This window comes from Procambarus clarkii, chromosome 80 (genome assembly GCF_040958095.1).
Source record: "Procambarus clarkii isolate CNS0578487 chromosome 80, FALCON_Pclarkii_2.0, whole genome shotgun sequence".
Lineage (NCBI taxonomy): Eukaryota > Metazoa > Arthropoda > Malacostraca > Decapoda > Cambaridae > Procambarus > Procambarus clarkii.
Window position 1 is genome coordinate 21488468 of NC_091229.1, and position 24370 is coordinate 21512837.

At 44.0% G+C, this 24370-nt stretch overlaps 1 protein-coding gene across 2 annotated transcripts in view; it reads left to right on the forward strand.

Annotated features, from left to right (window-relative positions):
* The window catches only part of LOC123746275 (uncharacterized), an 81590-nt gene extending 59750 nt beyond the window's left edge, over positions 1–21840 (forward strand). Inside the window, exons 1-2 of one of the 2 annotated variants that reach the window (XM_045727624.2) lie at positions 11017–11591; positions 21155–21840. In XM_045727624.2, the coding sequence (XP_045583580.2) occupies positions 11559–11591; positions 21155–21520 (399 nt within the window). In that variant the 5' untranslated portion in view covers positions 11017–11558 and the 3' untranslated portion in view covers positions 21521–21840. Of the gene's footprint in view, positions 1–11016; positions 11592–21154 lie in introns of those variants that run through there. The other variant, XM_069315034.1, reaches the window with a different exon arrangement.
* The last annotated feature ends 2530 nt before the right edge of the window (positions 21841–24370 follow it).

Here is a 24370-nt window from a genome sequence, read left to right on the forward strand (position 1 = left end):
GAAGCGGCACTTCTAACTACATAATCATCACTATCATTACAGCGACGTCAGCGTTACTAACGCTTCCAACGTCACCATATCAGCGCTGCCAACCCTCGACTTTTGAACAGCGCTACCAACATAGCGGCTTCCCTCCCCTCCTCCCCTGCACCCCGAAACTAGCATTTGGGATTCAATTTTGATATATATATAAACTTTTCTCTCATTATCAACATATTTTCTCAGCATAAACGCAATATTAGAGATGTATGTTAGGATTGGGATGCAGTAGAGAGGATGAGGTATTGGTGGGGCGATCTAGTATTATATAAACACATTGGTGGATAAATGGAGGATTTTTTTTGAGAGAGGGGGGGCTCGTTCGTGATTATGGACGTCTTTCTAACTCACTTTCTGAACACGAATGCACTGTTAGAGAGACGTGTTAGGAGGAAAGAGATGTGGTGGGAGGTTGGGGAAGCAGGAGGGTCGCGCTAGCCTCACACACCAGTGCCACCAGCGCTAACCGGGTCCTCCCCCGCCGGGCCCCACACGCACACACACACACACACACACACACACACACACACACACACACACACACATACACACATACACACTTGCCAAAGCTCGGCCTATGGGCTAGTATTTTCTAGGTCCTTCTGCTGCGTGTTGTACCTCCGTCCCCTCACAACGATGGAGACGGATGTGAACATTTTCAGTTGGCTGCTGTTTCTACAGTTTAATCGAAGTTTGCAATGAAATCGAATTGCAGCGTCCTCATGTATTCACGCTCTTCGAGAACACACACACTAACGCTTGACTAGTGTAAAAATGTCTTTAACTAACCACAAATATAAATTGCTTAGCCTGTGGCACATTTTTTGGTCCAATTCCTGAAGCTATTTGTATATATATATATATATATATATATATATATATATATATATATATATATATATATATATATATATATATATATATATGCCCTCATACCTTAATTTGCCTCAGGTTGGGGTACTTTGGTATATGGGAATTTTAATACAGTAATTGAGCTAACTGAAGTTTTAACTAATATATTTTCTAGGCACATGTAGTGCGAGTTTCACCTTTGTAATGTCAAGGTAGAATTGCATCAACATATCTTGCAAGCATATTCAAAGCTTGTTTCCTGTAGGTAAATGGGTGTAGGAATATAAATGAATAAATATAAATAAGTATTATACTCAGTGAATGATAACTAATGTTAGGATTAACATCAGACAAAGTTGATGTTAACATTGGTTATTCACATCACTATTTTGAGTTGGTTTTGAAATCCCTTGCAGTCTAGTTAACTTCAAATAGGCTATTATACCAATTTCAAAGCATCTCGCTTTTACCACATGGATTTTTTTATGGATTATGTATTAAAACATGCCTCCATAATTTCAGTTTTGTTTATATAAGAAACACTTTTTTTTGTTAATAATAATAACATTAGTTTCACACGGCTCATAACCACCTTTCCTCCTCAACCATACAGTCTCAAATGATATAATAGCCTTTCTCATTATAAGTTCATCACGTGAACTTTAGTTAATATATGGAGCAGTGTGCCGCGTTCAGTTTATAAATATTGTACCCTTGAAAGGTTATACTGCAATCTTGGACTATATTCAGGACTATTGTTTTAGTCTTGATCAATCTCCCACGGTTTAATAAAGGTCTTAAACGGCTATACGAAACTGTACTCAAGAAAAGCTTCAAAAGCTAGCAGGAGGAGCGGGCAATGCTACAAGAGAGAGAGAGATAGAGAGGTCGGGAAGACTGGTAGAGGCGGGTTAGCCCATCGGGGCTCCAGAAGCGGACGCCCGCGCCATCTGTTGACGGGAGAAGTAAAACTCTAATTCAAACTTGTGTCGCTATGCTAAAACTCTCCCTAAAACAGCTTATCTTCTTGTTTCCTCTTATCAGCTTTAGTGACGCACAAACACGCTTATTTCTACAAAATGTGAGCTCATTCAAATCTTTGGCGACTCAAGAAACAAATATAAATGTAGTTTTATGGTTGTCATAAGAAATTATGATTCTTAATTAAATTATTATTTTAAATAATTTCTCCAAGAAATAATACTTTAAATATCACGATTGAAAGGTCATTGTCACAGTAAAGAATTGGTATAATAATGCAAATGATAATTATATCCAAATATTCATTGGTTATTTTATAGTTGTGTAATATATGGTCCCCGTGGCGCACTGGTTATAAGTCACTCGCCCGGCGCATTTGGCCTGGATTCGTATCCCGGGGAGGATTGACTGGGCGCCAATCTTTAACTGTAGCCTCTGTTCACCCAACAGCGAATGGGTACCTGGTTGTTAAACTATTTGGCGGGTCGTATTCCGGGGAAAAAATTAGGATTCAAGGGATACTGAACTGACAGCGGGCAGCAGCGCATGCGCCCTATTTCGAGCGGTCTATACAGAGCGTAAATTCGCTTCGGTAAAAGTGATGTGACCGTTTTACAAATATTCTGTATTCATATTTTCTAGTTTTACTCATTTAGTTCATGTCTTGCGCACCCCTTACTCATCCTGTGGGAGGTAATGGACCCCCATACCCGTCCTGTGGGTGGTAGTGGACTCCATACTCATCCTGTGAGTGGTAGTGGATCCCATACCCATCCTGTGAGTGGTAGTGGTCCCCATACCCATCCTGTGGGTGGTAGTGGACCCCATACCCATCCTGTGGGTGGTAGTGGATCCCATACCCATCCTGTGGGTGGTAGTGGACCCCATACCCATCCTGTGGGTGGTAGTGGACCCCATACCCATCCTGTGAGTGGTAGTGGATCCCATACCCATCCTGTGGGTGGTAGTGGACCCCATACCCATCCTGTGAGTGGTAGTGGACCCCATACCCATCCTGTGAGTGGTAGTGGATCCCATACCCATCCTGTGGGTGGTAGTGGACCCCATACCCATCCTGTGGGTGGTAGTGGACCCCATACCCATCCTGTGGGTGGTAGTGGATCCCATACCCATCCTGTGGGTGGTAGTGGACCCCATACCCATCCTGTGGGTGGTAGTGGACCCCATACCCATCCTGTGAGTGGTAGTGGATCCCATACCCATCCTGTGGGTGGTAGTGGACCCCATACCCATCCTGTGAGTGGTAGTGGATCCCATACCCATCCTGTGGGTGGTAGTGGACCCCATACCCATCCTGTGGGTGGTAGTGGACCCCATACCCATCCTGTGGGTGGTAGTGGATCCCATACCCATCCTGTGGGTGGTAGTGGACCCCATACCCATCCTGTGAGTGGTAGTGGATCCCATACCCATCCTGTGGGTGGTAGTGGATCCCATACCCATCCTGTGGGTGGTAGTGGATCCCATACCCATCCTGTGAGTGGTAGTGGATCCCATACCCATCCTGTGAGTGGTAGGTGGATCCCCATACCCATCCTGTGGGTGGTAGTGGACCCATACTCATCCTGTGAGTGGTGGTGGACCCCATACCCATCCCGGACTCAAGAATTTAACCCTATAATTCATTTGACTTGATAAGTTTCAGTCTTGATAAGCTGAAAATGCAGATATCATTACAGATTCTTGCAGATATCATCAGTGGGTCAAAGTACTGGGCATAATTTAAGCAAATTTGGGATATTTGGCGAAAATTTCCGGCAGTACAACATTTTGAATGAAATAGACATTTTGATCGTTTGTGATCGAATTTTTTATAAAGTCTAAGATTATGTAAAATTCAGTTATATATAGTGATGTAAGGTATGTAAACACTTCTGCTGGCAATTTATATTTTCTAAGGTCTGCTTCTTCAGTAAATTGTGTGAACTTCCAGAGATATTTGTTGCCTGATAGTTTCTTAACCTACAAAGTATCTTCAGTAAAACTAATCTTACACACACACACACACACACACACACTATGTGTGTGTACTTATCAAGTTGAGCTGGTGCCTCGCATAAATTTTATATTTTGAATTAGAGGCTTTTGAATTAGTGGCATGAGTTGGGTGGGTATGCTATGAGTGGGTATGACTGTATTTGTAAGAGGTACGAGTGGGTGGCCCTCACAGGATAGATATGGGGTCCAATACCTCTCATAAGAAGGGAATGAGTGTCAATGCCTTTCAGAAGATGGGTATAGGGTCCAATACTCCTGTCAAGATGGTTATGAGGTGGAATACCTTTCACACAACGGGTATTGGGTCCAATACCTGTCATAGGATGTATGTGATATCCACTACTTGGATGAGCCTAAGTATCCATAGCCACTCCCAGAATGGGTATGGCACTCAATCTCTAGTGGCCTCCACCGGGAACATGACGCCCTGAGGGCCTCTAGTGGCCTCGGCGGGGACAGGAAACCGGCGGCTTGTTAAAGATTCCCTTCATTCTTCACCTGAATTTACGGCTTCTGCGGGTAGGCGGTTCCAAGAGTTTATATCCCTGTGGGTGAGTTACATTGTGGCTTGTTGAGCTTGAAGCTGTTGCCCCTTGTGTGTGTGCGTTACAGTTTAACTGTAAATATTACTTGCGAACGTGAGCACAAAGACTGGATTGGGACTTCATGTAGTGAATCTGATGGCGTGATTATCGTAAGGAAAAACCAGCTATTATGAATTAACACGTAATCCTGTTGATTTGGTTCGCTCTTGTGTATTCTTTTATTTATAATTGTATATATTTTGTATTCTTGTGTATATTTTGTATTTTTATCTATTATTATTGTTTCCCGTTAAAGTGTATATTTACAGTGTATTTTGGAGTTTTTATTGACCAAAGTTAAATATACGTAACCTGTGCAATCGTGGCTCGTCTCCCCGTTCAACACCTGGTGCTTCACCTGGCGTGGCAGTGTGGCGAAGCGGGCGCCTAGTGTCAGGACAATGTTTATTACCTTCTTGCACTCAATCACATCCTTTCGTCCACCGCAGTAGACATATAATGGGATATCAATGGACTATATAACCTCAATGTTATATAGGATGCTGCATATCGTCTTCGAGGTCAAGGATCTCTCTGTATGTAATATAATATCATATATAATATCATATATTATACGTAATTGAGTACAAGAGTTGTGAAATGGCTGAAGAAAGCGTTCCCTACCCATAGCTCAGTTAACTAAGTTTCCCCTGCAACAGGACCTCGTATGTTTATATAAGTACCTACGGGCTCACCATAGCCCGTGCTACTTGGAGCTTTGTTCCAGGTAGCGAATCTTTAACAACAAATAACGTATGTGTATAACCAGGTTGACGATGTCTGTGCGGGAGAGAGAGCGCTCTGGTGGCGTTCACTCGGCTGGAAGAGCAGTAACCTAACGCATTCCCCTGTTGTTGTTGTTTAAGATCCAGCTACTGGGAACAAAAAGTTCCAAGTAGCACGGGCTATGGTGAGCCCGTAGTGGACTTACCTGGCACAGGAGTGGGGCTGTGACTTGGCACATTCCCCGCTGACAGCTTCCTTTACTCTATCCCTCTGTCTCCCTCATTTCCTTCCTCTCTCTGTCTCTCCCGTCTCTCACGTCTCTTCCTTCCCACTTCCTTCCTTGATAAGTGCCAGAACTGGGCCGATAAATGGCTGTTAGAATTCAACCACAACAAGTGTAAGTTAGCGTAGTTGGTAAAATGAGATAGAAAACCAGGAGAAATCTATACCATAAAGGGGGGGGGATACATAGAATCTAGGAAAGATAAAAAGATTAGGGAAAGGGAACTATCGGGGGAAAACGCCAAGCCATTACGACTATATACCACTGGGAAGGGGTCAGGATAAGGATTTGGGATGAGACGGGGGGGGGGGGATGGAATAGTGCCCCAATCATTTGGACGGTCGGGGGATTGAACGCCGACCTGCATGAAGCGAGATCGTCGCTCTACCGTCCAGCTCAAGGATTGGGAGAGACGGGGGGTGGGGGGATGGAATAGTGCCCCAATCATTTGGACGGTCGGGGGATTGAACGCCGACCTGCATGAAGCGAGATCGTCGCTCTACCGTCCAGCTCAAGTGGTTGGACAAGCTTAAAGGAGTGGATATAATCCACTCACACCGGTGCCATATCACGGGCTATTCATGCCCGTGCCACCTCTTGGGTGGCTTAACCTTCAATCAATGGGTGCCACACACAAGCAGGGTAACATCGGCAGCGTATGAGACGCTGGCAAACGTTAGAACCTCCTTTAGAAGCCTAAATATTGATTCAAGACAATCTTCACAATCTTTGTTAGACCAATACTGGAGAGTATGCAGCACCGGGCTGGAACCCACCCTGGAAACACAAACCGAAACTGTCTCTATTTTCCGCTTGTTACAACTTGTAATAAAGTTGTTACATCTTGGCTTAACGTGTCTATGACGTATTAGAACGTTGTTACAACTTGATATATTGGTTGTTATAACTGGTTAGGAGGTGTTAAAACTTGTTCGAACGTTGCACCAACGTCGTAGTTTCGGTGTGTTTGGCGGGCACACACCTTGCTATACACTAAGCAGTAACTGATAAAGTACAAAAGTTACCAACAAGAATAGTGCAAGAGCTAAGAGCGTCAAGCTATGAGAATAGGTTTAAGGAAGTAGACCTTGCAGCCCTGGAGAACAGAACAGAGGAGATATGATCACAGCATAGTAGATACTGAGGAGAATACACAAGGTAGACAAGGACAGCTTGTTTAAATTAGGACAAAGTTGCACAAGAGAACACGAGTGGAAACTGGAAACGTAAATGAGCTCAAGAAATATAAGGAAATCCTCATAGGCTGCGAGCAGCCGCGTCCAACAGCCTGGTTGATCAGTCCGGCAAGCAGGAGGCCTGGTCGACGACCGGGCCGCGGGGGGGCGCTAAGCCCCGGAAGCACCTCAAGGTAACCTCAGGTAAGGTACCCTGTACAGCTAGTCAACAAATGGATTGAACTGAAAGTAGCTTCAGAAGCCACCTCCATCCAGCAACTTCAGACCGAATTCGGTAACGAATTTCAATAGTTAAATAATAACGCAACAGGGTCACAAGAACCAGGCCTCACGCCTCGTAGTACACGGGTGGGTAAGTACTATTAAGTAAGCCCCAGCGGCGCCACAGAGCACGGTGGGGGAGGGGGGACCTCTCTACATCCAATACTCCAATGCACAAATATTTTAGTTATTAACCAAAATATTACAAGGGATGCGAATGCCATATTTTGACGCAGGAATTGCATGTTGTTTTACATTAATCCATAAATATCCTAGCGGAGTTATTAGGATATTTCAAAAGTGACCTTTATACCAGCTGTGACCTTTATATAAGCTGTGACCTCTATATAAGCTGTGACCTCTATACCAGTTGTGACCTCTATACTAGCTTTGACCTATACTAGCTGTGACCTCTATACTAGCTGTGACCTCTATACTAGCTGTGACCTCTATACTAGCTGTGACCTCTATACTAGCTGTGACCTTTATACTAGCTGTGACCTTTATATAAGCTGTGACCTCTATACCAGTTGTGACCTCTATACTAGCTGTGACCTATACTAGCTGTGACCTCTATACTAGCTGTGACCTCTATACTAGCTGTGACCTCTATATAAGCTGTGACCTCTATACTAGCTGTGACCTCTATACCAGCTGTGACCTCTATACTAGCTGTGACCTTTATATAAGCTGTGACCTCTATACTAGCTGTGACCTCTATACTAGCTGTGACCTTTATATAAGCTGTGACCTCTATACTAGCTGTGACCTCTATACTAGATGTGACCTCTATACTAGCTGTGACCTTTATATAAGCTGTGACCTCTATACCAGCTGTGACCTCTATACTAGCTGTGACCTCTATACTAGCTGTGACCTCTATATAAGCTGTGACCTCTATACTAGCTGTGACCTCTATACCAGCTGTGACCTCTATATAAGCTGTGACCTCTATACCAGCTGTGACCTCTATACCAGTTGTGACCTTTATATAAGCTGTGACCTCTATACCAGCTGTGACCTCTATATAAGCTGTGACCTCTATATAAGCTGTGACCTCTATACTAGCTGTGACCTCTATACTAGCTGTGACCTCTATACTAGCTGTGACCTCTATACCAGCTGTGACCTCTATACCAGTTGTGACCTCTATATAAGCTGTGACCTCTATACCAGCTGTGACCTCTATATAAGCTGTGACCTCTATATAAGCTGTGACCTCTATATAAGCTGTGACCTCTATATAAGCTGTGACCTCTATATAAGCTGTGACCTCTATACAAGCTGTGACCTCTATATAAGCTGTGACCTCTATACGAGCTGTGACCTCTATACCAGCTGTGACCTCTATACCAGCTGTGACCTCTATACCAGCTGTGACCTCTATACCAGTTGTGACCTCTATAACATCTGTGACCTCTATATAAGCTGTGACCTCTATATAAGCTGTGACCTCTATACCAGTTGTGACCTCTATACCAGTTGTGACCTCTATATAAGCTGTGACCTCTATATAAGCTGTGACCTCTATATAAGCTGTGACCTCTATACCAGCTGTGACCTCTATACCAGCTGTGACCTTGGGCCTCCAAGAGACCCACGACCTCTAATCTCTCGAGGTATTCACCAATGTGTAACTTATAATCTTTAATATATTAAATCAAGCAAAGGAAAACAAAAAAAATGGGACTAACAGGACAAAATAAAATAGAAAATGCATATATATATATATATATATATATATATATATATATATATATATATATATATATATGTCGTACCTAGTAGCCAGAACGCACTTCTCAGCCTACTATGCAAGGCCCGATTTGCCTAATAAGCCAAGTTTTCATGAATTAATGTTTTTTCGACTACCTAACCTACCTAACCTAACCTAACCTAACTTTTTCTGCTACCTAACCGAACCTAACCTATAAAGATAGGTTAGGTTAGGTTAGGTAGGGTTGGTTAGGTTCGGTCATATATCTACGTTAATTTTAACTCCATTAAAAAAAATTGACCTCATACATAATGAAATGGGTAGCTTTATCATTTCATAAGAAAAAAATTAGAAAAAATATATAAATTCATGAAAACTTGACTTATTAGGCAAATCGGGCCTTGCATAGTAGGCTGAGAAGTGCGTTCTGGCTACTAGGTACGACATATATATATATATATATATATATATATATATATATATATATATATATATATATATATATATATATATTCATTCTCGTTATCAATTTATCAAGCAATCGAGGAGGTCCTGGATGCAAAAATCACTGATCTAAGGAGAATGCTGAACAGGATTGACAAGATTGATGCCCATGATGCTCTCTTCCTCCTCACAAGATGCCTATCTCTCCCTAAGTTGACCTACTTTCTGAGGTGTTCTCCATCCTACAGCAGCCCTAAGTTAAATGTGTATGACACCCTTCTGAGGTCCATGCTGGTGAAAGTCCTGAACCTGCCATTGGACGACTCTCAGTGGGAGCAAGCAACCCTCCCTGTAAGACTCGGCGGCCTTAGTGTCCGCACAGCCTCCCAAATTGCTCTACCAGCCTTTCTTTCCTCCTCCCATTCATCGCACGACCTCGTAAGAGATATCCTACCAGAACCCCTGAGTGATTCAGCAGGAATACACGATCCTGCTTTCACTGAATGTTCAAATCAGTGGGATGCTCTTGCAGCCCCAGCAACCATTATAGAGCCAATGAAAAAACAGAAACAAGCCGGGACCACCTACTAGTGGAAATAATAGCTGATGCCATGCTCAGCGCCTGCAACATCAGATGAGGAGAAAGCCCGTATCAGTAGCAGTGGGTTCCCCCCATGCAGGAGACTTCCTTCTGCCAGACTCCCTTCGTGTAGCAGTGGCCCTCCGCCTTGGTGCCCCAACTCACACTGAATACGGGTGTATTTGCAACAGGGTGGAAGCAGACCAATATAGACTGCATGGGTTGCATTGCGGAAGCACAAAGGGCTGGCATGCAAGACACAACGAGGTTAATGACATCATCAAGAAGAGCCTTGCCTCAGCTCAGTGCCCAGCTGAGAGAGAGCCTCGCATCTTAGGGGAACAAAACCCGAATGACCCCGCACTTCGCCCAGACGGCATCACAATATACACCTGGAAAAGGAGCAGACAGCTGGTGTGGACACATGTGTATCCACCCTCACTGATACACTGCGGTGTTGATCAAAGCAGGTGGTGCGACCAACAACAGAGAAACAGCAAAATCAATCAAGTACAGGCGACTGGAAGGTAGAACAAGGCTTTGTTCCCATAGCGTCTGAAATACACGGCCCCTAGGGGTAAGAGCACCTTGGGATTCCTCAAATAATTGGGTTCTAGGCTCATTGACATCATCAGAGACCCAAGGGCTGCCAGTTTCTTGTTTCAGCGCCTCAGTGTGGCGATCCAGAGGGGAAACGCCTCCTGCGTCCTCGGTTCCTGTCCAAAAGCGGAGGAGCTCCATGAGATCCATAACCTTTAAGCACTCATTGTATTAACTAATGTACATCTTGTAACCTTCAAATATCTAATATATATATGTGTGTGTGTTTGTGTGTATGTTTTTTCCGTGTATATATCTACCCAAGTGCACAAACACGAACGTGTTTGTGCACCTTGGATTCTTTGTCGTGTGTGTGTATGAATTACGTAGTTTTTATGTAAGAGAAAGAGAAAGAGAGAGAGAGAGAGAGAGAGAGAGAGAGAGAGAGAGAGAGAGAGAGAGAAGGGCGGGAGGGTGAAAGAGAGAAGTTAGTTGCGTTCCGGGACCCTCGCCATTAGCCACTGGCTAAAAACAATTCTATATTACTTAAACCTTTCCAGATTCTTTCGCCAGAATGGCTAAACCAGAATTCCTGAACTTGCACTAGGCTTTACGTCCCTTGACCTCTATGTCAAAACACCTATCCCTCTTTACCCAAATACAGACAGGCATTTGTGTACAACAAAATCTTACAGGAGTATAATTTGAGTTTGTTAAGAATACAGTGTGTTCAAAAGTTTTAGAGGCCGTCACACGCATGCGCACTACATTCCCGCCACATCCTCTCGTGTTTGTGAAGGTTGAGGCGGGGGGCAAAGGGAACGCACACTGTAGCCGATTGTATTTCATAATACAGTGTTGTATTGTGTTGCTGATGCGTTGAGCACCTTGCCGGGCTGGGAATGTTCGATAGTGGGATCCGTGCCATGTCTTCGGGGGACTGCGGCGGTGCCCATGTTGATCCGTTGGCGGTTGGACCAACGGTCGCCAGGGATTCAAGATCCGCGTCGAGGGATATGTCCAGGAAATTTAAAACAGAATGGTTGACCCTCTTTCCTTGGGCGTTCGTCGAGAACGAGGCGGTTTTCTGCAGGATATGTCTTAAGACTAATCAGAAGAACGTGTTCACGACTGGGAAACCCGTTGGCATACGGCCGAAGAAGGACGATTTCGTGAAGCACGAACAAGGAACCGGTCACAAGTATGCGTTCGTGGCCACCTTCGAGGGGAGTGGTGGAGATGTAACGGTGGAAATGAAGGCTGGGGCCAGGAGCCAGAGCACAAGACGCTACAGAGGACCGCGGCTCTCAATGGAGATATAGAAGAGGTCCATTTCATGGCTCCCATTTTCGGACTCTCTAGCCAACAGGTGAGACATACAGGGTGACCTGTAGTTCAGTTGTTACTGCAGTCGGGTCATACCAAACTGGATTTTTTTCAATTTCTTTATTATGCACCCCATACCCATCCCGTGGGCGGTGGTGTAAAGGATTACAGAGGCACATAATCAGTTCAGGAACTGAGCTCTCTAGTTCGTTTAGCTAAGCAAATAACAATGACGCTAGTTACACAATTAATGTTATATATACATGTACACATATACATACATGTACATATATATACATATACATATAATTCAATCACATACACACATCAATAATCTTTTGTATCACAAGTGATTCAACGAACGAGTTCTGTTGTAACACCTACCGGTGCCTGACCTCATTCTCTCTGTTCTATGCCCATAAGAACACTTGTGAACAGGATTTGTGAGCAGTCTCAAAATTGTTATAGATTTTAGACAGTTCTATAAGTGAAGAGCTGGGCTGACCTTCTAGCACAATATAGGCTCAATATTGACACTGCTCTGTCGCACGGTTGCATTCTAGGGGAAGATGAGTTGATGAACTGTGAATGCTTCTGTTCACCTACCCGTAAACAGGTACTCTTGGGAGTCAGTCAACTGTTGTGTCTGGCATCCTGGGGGAAACCAGATCGCTAGTCTAGGCTAATCGGGGCACATTATACTATTAAACAAAGTGCAAATGTTTTCTAGCAAATCAGAACTGAATTATATTTGACTTTGATTTGTCTGTCAAAGTAGTCGGTAGTGACTGAATGTGTTAATTGTCTTAAGTTTAACTATTATTTTAAAGTATTTGAGAGAGTGATCAGGACTCAGGTCCCCAGTTTCATGATGTACAATGCCCCAGACACAAGCCAGGCCAACATGGATTTAGAGCGGAAGATCATGCCTCTCAGCTTAAAGGGAAGATCATGCCTCTCAGCTTAAAGGGAAGATCATGCCTCTCAGCTTAAAGGGAAGATCATGCCACTCACCTCAAGGACCCAAATACTCATGATAAGAACATAGGAATATAGGAAACTGTAGGTTTGTTGGCCTATACGATGCAGCTCCTCTATATATCCCCAAACTCGTTCATACTGCTTCTCCTTATTTTACTTCATTTAAACATTTATGTATCATTTTCTAAACTCTGAGGTGGCTTCTGTGCCTCGACGTTAAATGACCACACACTAGAAGGTGAAGGGACGACGACGTTTCGGTCCGTCCTGGACCATTCTTAAGTCGATTCAAGTCGATACTTTAGCCCCGTTATTGTGACTCATCGCCTGCATGACCTCAAGAGATTTAGTGTTAAGCTACAATCATGTTAGGGACAGGATGCCGGTCGACCGAGCGGACAGCACGCGGGACTTGTGATCCTGTGGTCCTGGGTTCGATCCCAGGCGCCGGCGAGAAACAATGGGCAGAGTTTCTTTCACCCTATGCCCCTGTTACCTAGCAGTAAAATATGTACCTGGGTGTTAGTCAGCTGTCACGGGCTGCTTCCTGGGGGTGGAGGCCTGGTCGAGGACCGGGCCGCGGGGACACTAAAAGCCCCGAAATCATCTCAAGATAACCTCAAGATAACCTCAAGATGAACTGTGAGCCAGTTATGTGCCAGAGGCTTCATGTGATTGGTTGGCTGGATTTTATGTGTATGTGTTTCAGCAAAATATGTTCCGAATGTGAATCAGCTTAGAAATGAATGTTTGCCGATGGTGAATAACCGTCCACTTGGGCCAGGCGGGAAAGTGTGTAAACATTGCTCTTATACATGACAGTAAAGTTGCCGACTTCTTTTCGGTGTTGAAGTCTCTGATGGACCACGCGATCAAAACAGGGCAGGACAGGGCTGGAGGGCAGACAGAGAGTACCTAACATACGGGAAACAAAGACGAATATTGAGGTAAATAATCTTGGTCAAGGGTAACAAGCGGTTCTCTGAAAATGACCACAACCATCGGGTAGTACATTTTGACACCCCCTAGATAATGAAAGACTTGAATCGGAGCAAGACCAATACTATATAAGGACCTAGGCCTGGTCAGAGACTGGGGTGCAGGGCGGCATTGATCCTCGGAACCACGTCTAGGTAGCTAGAATTCAACAGTATATTGAACACTGCCTACATGAGACAAGTCCTCAAATTCCAGCTCCTTATCATATCCCAGCTCCTTATCCTCATATCCCAGCTCCTTATCCTCATATCCCAGCTCCTTATCATCATATATGCTTACTGAGTTGACGAAAAAACACTCTTCAGCTCCAAGAGAAATCAGAAACGAACACAATTTTGTTTTAAACACATCAGACGAACAAAAATGATCACTAAACACATGTGTCTAGCGATAATTTATATTCGACTCATCACCTAAACAAACGTTATCACTAAACTCATCAAACGACAGATAACTGTCGCTACAGAAACTAGACGAACAAAACTTGAGGCTAAATAAGTTCGCGCCCAATCAGCGAGTGGGGGCGAATGGCTTTTAGCTAGCAAAAAATAAACCTTCCATCTGATTAAAATGGGTTTCAAGAGGCAGTAATAGATCCTATAGGCATCTCAAGTTGATTAAGTTTAATTAATCAACTGTTGCTAAGTATGGGAGGTAATTCCTAGTTTTTCTCTTATATCTTCATTTATAACAATGAGATGTTAGTTCTATGCTCTCAGACTCTCTCTCCACTCTTATCGGAGTGCCAGGGTACCCAGTGGTCTAATCCGAGAGTCAGAGCACAGGCAACTCTTATCGGTCATTACCTATTAACGGACTAAATAAAACACAGACATCCGTTTTTTGTTTTTTTGGGGTTATTGAATTTAAAAGTTTACCCTTTACAATATAATGGAAACGTTTTCTCCTTTCACCCGTTTTCGAATTCAAACGTTGTTGCCTAGGCAACAGTGACGCTATGTCTGTTTACAAATCAAGTTGCCTAGGCAACAGTGACGCTATGTCTGTTTACAACTCAAGTTGCCTGGGCAACAGACACCATGTCTGTTTACTAATCAACGGGGGTTTTAAGCTCTGCCCTTTAGGCTAGTCCAGCAGTTCGCGATTGGGCCCTGACAAGCCGTTTAGGGGAAACCTTGCACCTAATTGGTCACTGTGTTACCTTGTATATAGCTGTCACGGCTCTTTACTTTCACTGGCGTGAAGAGTTGTTTTGCTCTTTACTCCCCAGGGATAAAGAGCTGTTTTGCTCTTCGCCTCTCTCATGGGTGAAGAGCTGCTCTCCTCTGTACTTCTCTTGGATTGGTATTATGACTTATGGATGAGGCAATGTCAAACCAGTTATTACCAATGGATCACATTACATTTGATGGAGTTGAATTCAAACAGCCACTTGGTGTTCGTGGCGATCTGTTCTGCTGTGTATGTGTGCGCGCGCGCAATAAAGATTTAAAAATGTTGTTAAAAATAGCTGTAGAAAACTAGAAAGAATAAAGAGCAAAAATGTACGAATGTAAAGATGAGAGAGAGAGAGAGAGAGAGAGAGAGAGAGAGAGAGAGAGGAGAGAGAGAGAGAGAGAGAGGAGAGAGGAGAGAGAGAGAGAGAGGGAGAATGTGTTAGCAGAAATAACCAAACATCAAATATGATCCCAGTAATCGACTCACAGAGAGAGAGATTGACTTTTAAGGATGAATTGGGCAATTTTAGACAGAAAGGAAAATTAGAGCACTGAGGGGAAAATTATCCGGTGATGTTGCTGTTGTGTAACACAATAGTTCAAGTCATTAGCTGTGGAGGAGGTGATTAGACGAAGAGAAGGGGATAATGAGAGACAGGGGGAGGGGAGGGGTAGTGAGAGACAAACAGAGACAGATAGAATACATAAAATGACCATAATCTAGCCAACAGACCACTTCACCCCTAGACGTATATGAACGCAATTTACAAATAAAATCCTGAACCCCCATTAGAAAAATAAACCAGATTTTTAATTTAAATTAACGAGGCTATCAGCTCTTTGCCTGTAGAATTTCCCACGACAATTCTAGCAATAGTCCTGTAGAAGCCTAGTGCTTAGCAAACGATAAAAAAAATGCATATTGTTTAATCTAGATGAATCCTTCACTTCCACAGGGGCATAAGCGCCTGAGCAGAAGTCAGAAATCCGGTACTAGCACCTCGAATGTCGGTACCCAGAGGTCAGAATAGGGAGGAAGGTTGTGGCATACGCCTCTTAGCCTAGAGAGGGGAGGAGGGAAAGGGAGGTTTCAGAAGAAAGTGGAATACAAAACAAGAAAGGGGGGAAGGATAGATGGTAGGGGTGAAAGAGGGTGTGTGGGGAGGATGATGTACCCGTCAGGGGTGGCGTAGGTAGGGGGGAGATGGGGTGATTGTTAGTGGTGTGTGTGTGTGTGTGTGTGTGTGTGTGTGTGTGTGTGTGTGTGTGTGTGTGTGTGTGTGTGTGTGTGTGTGTGTGTGGGTGTGTGTGTGTGTGTGTGTGTGTGTGTGAGGGGTGTGTGTGGGGGTCAGAGAGCCTGGCTAGTTCTCACATCGTCCACCAGATGGCTGTTCTCTCCAGCCGAAGTTCAAAATTTTCTTCAAGTATCTATATGAACACAACGGCTCGTGAGGCTACTGTTTCCTGTAGGTCGTCAGTGCTAAGACATCATTTTAGGGGTCCTGGAAGATCCTTTCCTGGAACAAACGCTTCCAGGAGGGAGTTCCAGCATTGATCAGAGGTTTCATCAAGGCGCCGGGCGGCCGAGGCTAGGCTACACCCACGCCCTCACTAATACTATGACAATTTCAAAATAAAAACGCTCAGAGCTTCATTTGAGAGCATCTTAACCCTTCATACAACATATAATCTGAGCTTCGAGTAACAGTAAGAGAGAGATAGAGTTTTATTATACAAACTTTCAAAGCCGGTGAACCGTATTATTGATTCCAGGGCTGCCAACCCCGAGGTCGACACGACAGGGGTGCCATCCTCGCGCTGATAGCTTGAAGGACATCTATTGCAACTCTTTTTCTACAGTCAGGTCAAGCTGGCCTAGCGACACGAATCGTAGCGATCAGAGTTTGTGTTCCGCTTCATAATAGTCGTAAACTCGAATTGCTTGGTGAGGGGTAACAGAAATTACTTATATGAGTTTCCACGGAAGACTGTTGATATTAACATTAAACTGTGTAATGGGCTTATCAAGACTGTAACTCGTTCAGCTAAATGAATTTGGGGGTTTAGTTCTTGAGTTTATAATGCGTCCTTGTGTAACTTTTCCCACAGCATGGGTATGAGGTCCAACACCATTACCCACAGCATGGGTATGAGGTCCAACACCATCACCCACAGCATGGGTATTGGGTCCACTAACATCACCCTCAAAGTCGGCAAAGGGTCCACTACCACCCACAACATAGGCATGATATGCATAATTAAAAATATCTCAAGCTTATACCACGGAAAGATAATTGTGAATATTGTGTTTCTTAAATCCTAGAGAAGCTGTTAGCCTATCATATTTAGCAAAGTCGAATACAACTTAGAATTGCCAGTAGTGTATTGAAGCGCTAACATACATCAGTAACTTGGAGTCTATCCCTACGCATTAGGGATAGGCTATAAGTCTATAGCTCATGAGTCTTATGGACTAGGAGTCCATCCCTATGCAGAGTTTGGGTCTAAATATACGCAGGACAATTGGAAACTAAAACAAGACACAAAGAAGATGTGTCACTTCAGAAATTGGTTCAGCTGAACATAAGTTTTAAACCGCGCTCAACGTCGCCCGCGCGAAGAACGGCTGGCCAATCAGTGCTCAGGACCGACTCATCCTCGCCCGCGCGAAGAGTGGCCAGCCAATCAGAGCTCAGAACTGCGCCGCCGCAACCACTCAGCATCCAGAACCTTCGATCCAGCAGAGTTTTCAGCCCTCGCTTTCCTGCAAGAAGCGACCTGGAACTCGAAGAAAGGGCATCCAACATTCTGGAAGGTGAGCGAATGTTGAGAGCTTCGGGCTGCCTTCTCGGGGGGTCCACCAGCGGTCCCAGAACCCCAAGAAGACGCCGTAGGTGCTGTTGAAGATCCAAGGAGGAGACGTTAGGATAAAACCCCTGTTGAACCCATAATACACTACGCATGACAAATTTTTGTATAGATTTCCAGGAGGTTAGCTAGGATAGAGCTCTGCACAAGGATAGGTTACGAGGCCGCAAAGTTCCCCGGACGAAAAGCACGAGGAAGTTCACGAGGCAGAAAGATCATGACATAGGAAGTCATGAAGAAGAAAGGTCAAGAAGGAAGGTCATGAAAGAAAGGCGTGAAAAGAATTTATCTTAAGAAAATTCATATATGTTTTTTACTGTATTGATAACCTGAATCAACGCGGATAAAGCCTCCCTCCTCCTACGAGGACAACGTCAAGGTCTCTTCATCCAGGAGGACGCAAGGTTAAAGTCTTTCTCCATCCAGGAGGACGCAAGGTTAAAGTCTTTCTCCATCCAGGAGGACGCAAGGTTAAAGTCTTTCTCCATCCAGGAGGACGCAAGGTTAAAGTCTTTCTCCATCCAGGAGGACGCAAGGTTAAAGTCTTTCTCCATCCAGGAGGACGCAAGGTTAAAGTCTTTCTCCATTCAGGAGGACGCAAGGTTAAAGTCTTCTCCATCCAGGAGGACGCAAGGTTAAAGTCTCTCTCCATCCAGGAAGACGCAAGGTTAAAGTCTTCTCCATCCAGGAGGACGCAAGGTTAAAGTCTCTCTCCATCCAGGAGGACGCAAGGTTAAAGTCTTTCTCCATCCAGGAGGACGCAAGGTTAAAGTCTTTCTCCATCCAGGAGGACGCAAGGTTAAAGTCTCTCTCCATCCAGGAGGACGCAAGGTTAAAGTCTCTCTTCATCCAGGAGGACACAAGGTTAAAGTCTTTCTCCATCCAGGAGGACACAAGCTGAAAGTCTCTTTATCCAGAAGAACTGACAACAGTTGAAAGAGCAAGAGAGAGATATGAAGGAATCGTCTCTGCACCACGCTTTATCTCTGAGCATACGAGACTGGATGGATCCCCTGGGCGGACGACTTCCCTCCCGGAGCTCTGGGGACACACCAAGGTGAATATGCCAGTCCCCAGCTTACAGGGCAAGTGGCGCTTTGCTGGAGTGGTAGTTAATGCAGGAACCACCACCTACGTCACCGCACTGCAGGTATGAGAGAGAGAGAGAGAGAGAGAGAGAGAGAGAGAGAGAGAGAGAGAGAGAGAGAGAGAGAGAGAGAGAGAGAGAGAGAGAGAGAGACCTTATGAGGGGATTTTGAACACCAGGTGTTTAAAGCTACAGCAGAAGATCAAAGTCTCCTAAAACGTCTCAGGACGTTTGTGACTCTTCTGGTGATGTAGTTTGGATTCCCTTTAAGCTGAGCAGCAGACAGTGGAGACTCCATTGAATGATGCTACTGAATTCTTCATATCTTTCTTTCCCTACGATCTGTGACAGATGCGACCACGGATGCCTGTTGCTGGGGCAGTGTCTCCTGTGTTGGTTGACAAACTACAGGGCGGCGAATGGTTCCCCTAATAGGGTAACTCTTCAGTTGAGAAGCGACCATTCTGCCTGGCCGCAGTTACGCAAGCACTTACGAACGTGTACATCTGTCCTCAATCTTTGACGGCTTTGGTTACATTTATTAGACAGTTTACAGGCATGAAAACTTGCCAATCAACTGTTGTTATTATAAACAGCCTCCTGGTGCTTCGGAGCTCATTAACTGTTTAATAATTGGAAACAAAGCCGCCAAAGATTGAGTAAAGATGGACAGGTTCGTAAGTGCTTGCGTAACTGCTTCATGAATCTGGCCTTTTGTCTCTAATATATAAATACATTAAGAGGAAGCTGAAACGATCAAAATTAGACTAAATAAAGAGTAATATATATGAGACGGAATAACCAATACATTCTAAATATCCAGTTTTGTCTCGGTTCAAGTCCTAATCAGAGAGGATTAACTGGGCACCAATTCGTAGCAGTTCGCCCCTATTCAACCAGCAGTAATTTTATACCTGAGTGTTAACCGATTTGGTGGTCGTGTTCCAGGGAAAACTAGTAGGGTAAGACTTACCATGAGTTATGGTAACGGGAATAAGCAGGTAACAGCCTGCTAACAGGAGTCAGAAGCCGTCTACTCATGTACCGACCTGCCTAAAACTAGTAGAATAAGACTTACCATGAGTTATGGTAATGGGAATAAGCAGGTAACAGCCTGTTAACAGGAGTCAGAAGCCGTCTACTCATGTACCGACCTGCCTAAAACTAGTAGGGTAAGACTTACCATGTACTATGGAAAGATAAAGCTCTCAGCTTAATAGCAGGAGTCTGAAAACGCAAATATGTTTCACTGTTTCAATATTCATTTAGACATGATTCGCAATTCAGTCCGTTTACTTTAGTTACCTAAGTTTACCTGAGGGGCTCTCTCTCTCTCTAGTGGTCTCGATGAGGACAGGAATCCGGCGGCTTGTCAAAGGTCCAACTATATGTCCTGAGGATTTTATCGAACTTTGTCTTGAAGTGCAGTAGTGTCTTGGCCTTTTGGGCTTCGGCGGGTAGGCGGTTCCAGACTATGAATGAAGTGGCATCTCTTGTTGTCTGTCCTACACTGTGGCTTGTTGAGCTGGACACTGCCGCTCCTTGTTTGTGTTACATCTGATTTGTTATCATAGTTGTCTGGGTCAGTTAGTTTAGTTCATTTATTATGCACCCCATACCCATCTTGTGGGCGGTAGTGGAAAGGGTTACAGAGGCACATCTACCAGAAATTTTAGCCAAATATCCCCAGTTTGGTAACTGTAGGTAGTAACTAAGTGATTGTAACATATCCACCGCTGCCCACTGGATGGGGGGGGGCGGTGTGCAGGACAAACATATCCACCGTGACACTAGCTCTCCACATATGTCAGTTGCTTAACTTGGAAACTGTACTTGTGGTCGATCTCGAGCCCATTGTTGATGTGACGACTTATACTGAATTTTGTAACTAGCTCATCAAGATTGTAACTTGCTTAGTTGTGTGTGTGTGTGTGTGTGTGTGTGTGTGTGTGTGTGTGTGTGTGTGTGTGTGTGTGTGTGTGTGTGTGTGTGTGTGTGTGTTCGAGGCTGGGGAGCAGACACCTGGGACTACCATCATTAAGCTTCCCATGATTGATGGTGATTTTATTAGGAGTGTGAAAGGGGGATGGATCGGTGTCGACCCAATGCCCACCTCAAGGGGGGTGGGGGAGGACATGACTCCTGTCCTCATCAAAATAGCATCAGAGACCCTTTGGATCAAATGACAAATGTGCACTTGAGTTTCTGCCGGGCCCAAGGGCAAAGAGTTTCTTGTTCCAGCGCCTCAGTGTGACGATCTAGAGGGGGAACACTTGATGTTTTGTGTTCACATATCTGGAATAGTTTTTGAACACTAATGTAAAATGTATCTTGCAAGTTACAACACACACACACACACACACACACACACACACACACACACATTATATATATATTTTAAAATTCCTTGATTAAAATTTGGACACAATATTAATAAAAATCATATTACAAATCACGTTAGCATTTTTCACTTACCTTGTCGTTGCCTTTTAGGAAACTGGAGGTGGTTCTGGCAGAGAAAATTGGACAGAAGAAGAAAACCGAACGGAAATCAAATTTGAAGAACCGGATCCTTCGCCTGGCAGCGACGACGCAATGGAGGACCCGGCAGCCACTACCCCTTTGGAAGTTGTCGTACCGCTCCTGCCCGCCGACGGCCAGCACGGAGCTGCCGAACCAGAGATCGCCAGCAACAAGATGACGGAGAGGAACAAAGTGTCAGATCGAGAAGATGAGTTCTACCAGTTTGGTGTGAACGTTGGGTGTCAACTAAGGGCCATGCCGTTAAGGGCAGCGCTTGAGGCCCAGCTGGAGATTCAGCGAGTGCTGACGATTAGGCGTTTAGAGTGCTTGGAGTAGTGCAGGGGTGGATGGGGGGAAAGGGTTCAGAGTGAAAGGTCTGGACGCACTCAAACCCCGCCGCTTGAGGTGAATCAGTCCTTATAGAGAGTACCGGAGGGACTCACCAATCAACTGTCAACTCATTTCACTCATGTCACACGCCTAACGTAACTCATTTTTCATTCATTTTCTCCGTGTCATTTTTATGTTCATTTAATCCACAAGCAGAATTAAGCGTATAAATAAAGGCATTGAAATGCGCTTAGTATTAGAGGCTTTAAACCTATTCAAGCTGAATTTTTACTTGAGCTTAGGGCGAAGTAAATGCTTTTCCTCTTGAGAGATTTTGAGTTTATCCAAATATTATTGAGATTGTGAGTTTATCCAAGTATTGTTGTGAGAATGTGAGTTTATCCAACTCACAATTTAGATGAAAGATTGTTACAAAGAATATAAGCAAGTATAAGAGTATATTTAATCATTGTTGTGAGTTATGATTATATTCAGTCACTGTTGTGACTTGAGAGTGTCATTAACTGAGTGCATTAACGGCACAAACGCCTGTGAACTGAATACATCAATGACAATTTTCTGGGTCATTACTGTGAGCCGTCTTGGAACCACTACTGTGCTCATCATACCATACCGTACCTTGCGGTGGTTCCGGGGTTCAAGGTACCCGCGGCCCGGTCTCTCACCAGGCCATAGACTCATTACGAAATATGTTTTGTTAGGAAAATACTGTTTGTCGTATATAACTTTCTTAAAAGAATAGATGCACCTTCGTAACCGAAGATAACGCAAGGTTGTAAGACGTTAATCACCTTGTTTGATAGTGTATTTATTATTTGTGCCTGAAGGATTGAGCTGTTAGCTCTTGGACCCCGCCTTTCTGTCTCCCGATCTATCATGTTCTATCCTATCCCTGCCCTATTGCGTATATTTCTCTCTGACATACATACATACATACATACATACATACATACATACATACATACATACATACATACATACATACATACATACATACATACATACATACATACATACATACACACTCATCCCGGGGATGTAGCCCACAGCAGCTGTCTAAATTATTTTACTTCTAGGTGAACAGAGGGATCAGGTGAAAGCATTTCTGCCCATTTATTTCTGCCACGTGCTGGGAATCAAACCCGGGTCCGTGGACTGCGACTTCCATCTGAGTTTGGGTACAAGTACACAGGATGAGTGACGCTGCCCAATACTGTCACTATGGCGGTGTGTCCACTCACAGGATGAGTGACGCTGCCCAATACTGTCACTATGGCGGTGTGTCTACTCACAGGATGAGTGGCGCTGCCCAATACTGTCACTATAGCGGTGTGTCCACTCACAGGATGAGTGGCGCTGCCCAATACTGTCACTATGGCAGTGTGTCCACTCACAGGATGAGTGACGCTGCCCAATTCTGTCACTATGGCGGTGTGTCCACTCACAGGATGAGTGGCGGTGTGTCCACTCACAGGATGAGTGACGCTGCCCAATACTGTCACTATGGCGGTGTGTCCACTCACAGGATGAGTGGCGCTGCCCAATACTGTCACTATGGCGGTGTGTCCACTCACAGGATGAGTGGCGCTGCCCAATACTGTCACTATGGCGGTGTGTCCACTCACAGGATGAGTGACGCTGCCCAATACTGTCACTATGGATAATGCTTTCTAATTGAATGTTTTATGTTTTGTAATGAAAACAGTACAGTATCCCCTTAGACAAGTACTTGAAGTAGCTTGATGCTTTCTCCTGTTGGAGATTAGCCTCGCCCAAACTGCTTCCTGATCTCAGGCTTAGGTTCGTGTGGTCTTTAACGACCGGGTTGCGTAGTTGTCCTATTCAACCAGGTCGTTGTGACCCCTTCGACCAGGTCGTTGAAGCTTATGCTTTTTTTTTTTACCTTTTAGTGATAAAGAACTATTCCGTTTTCTATGGGGGAACTTTAATAAAAAAAACTTTGCTTTTTCAACTGAAATCTAAATCCAAGAAAACTGATGTGATTTTGTTTTTAGGCATGTGGGTGGTTTTTAAACGTAGGAAGTTTTTAAACGTTTTTAAGCGTGTAGGAAGGTTTTTAAGCGTGTGGGAAGGTTTTTAAGCGTATAGGAAGATTTTTAAGCGTGTGGGAAGGTTTTTAAGCGTATAGGAAGATTTTTAAGCGTGTGGGAAGGTTTTTAAGCGTGTGGGAAGGTTTTTATGCGTGTGGGAAGGTTTTTAAGCGTGTAGGAAGGTTTTTAAGCGTGTAGGAAGGTTTTTAAGCGTGTGGGAAGGTTTTTAAGCGTGTAGGAAGGTTTTTAAGCGTGTAGGAAGGTTTTTAAGCGTGTAGGAAGGTTTTTAAGCGTGTGGGAAGGTTTTTAAGCGTGTGGGAAGGTTTTTAAGCGTGTGGGAAGGTTTTTAAGTGTGTGGGAAGGTTTTTAAGCGTATAGGAAGATTTTTAAGCGTGTGGGAAGGTTTTTAAGCGTATAGGAAGATTTTTAAGCGTGTGGGAAGGTTTTTAAGCGTGTAGGAAGGTTTTTAAGCGTGTGGGAAGGTTTTTAAGCGTGTGGGAAGGTTTTTAAGCGTGTGGGAAGGTTTTTAAGCGTGTGGGAAGGTTTTTAAGCGTGTGGGAAGATTATTAAGCGTGTAATTTAAGCGTGCAATTACATTTATAATTATATTAAATATATTAAGTCATATATTTATATATATTCATATATAAATATAACTAAAATATTTACATATTGTTAGATATTTATAAAACCGATCTACGACTTTTTCTTAAATTTCATATTTCCATTCTATCTTTTTAAATGAAATATACTAAAAAAAAATATTCACTTTGAAAGAAAATTC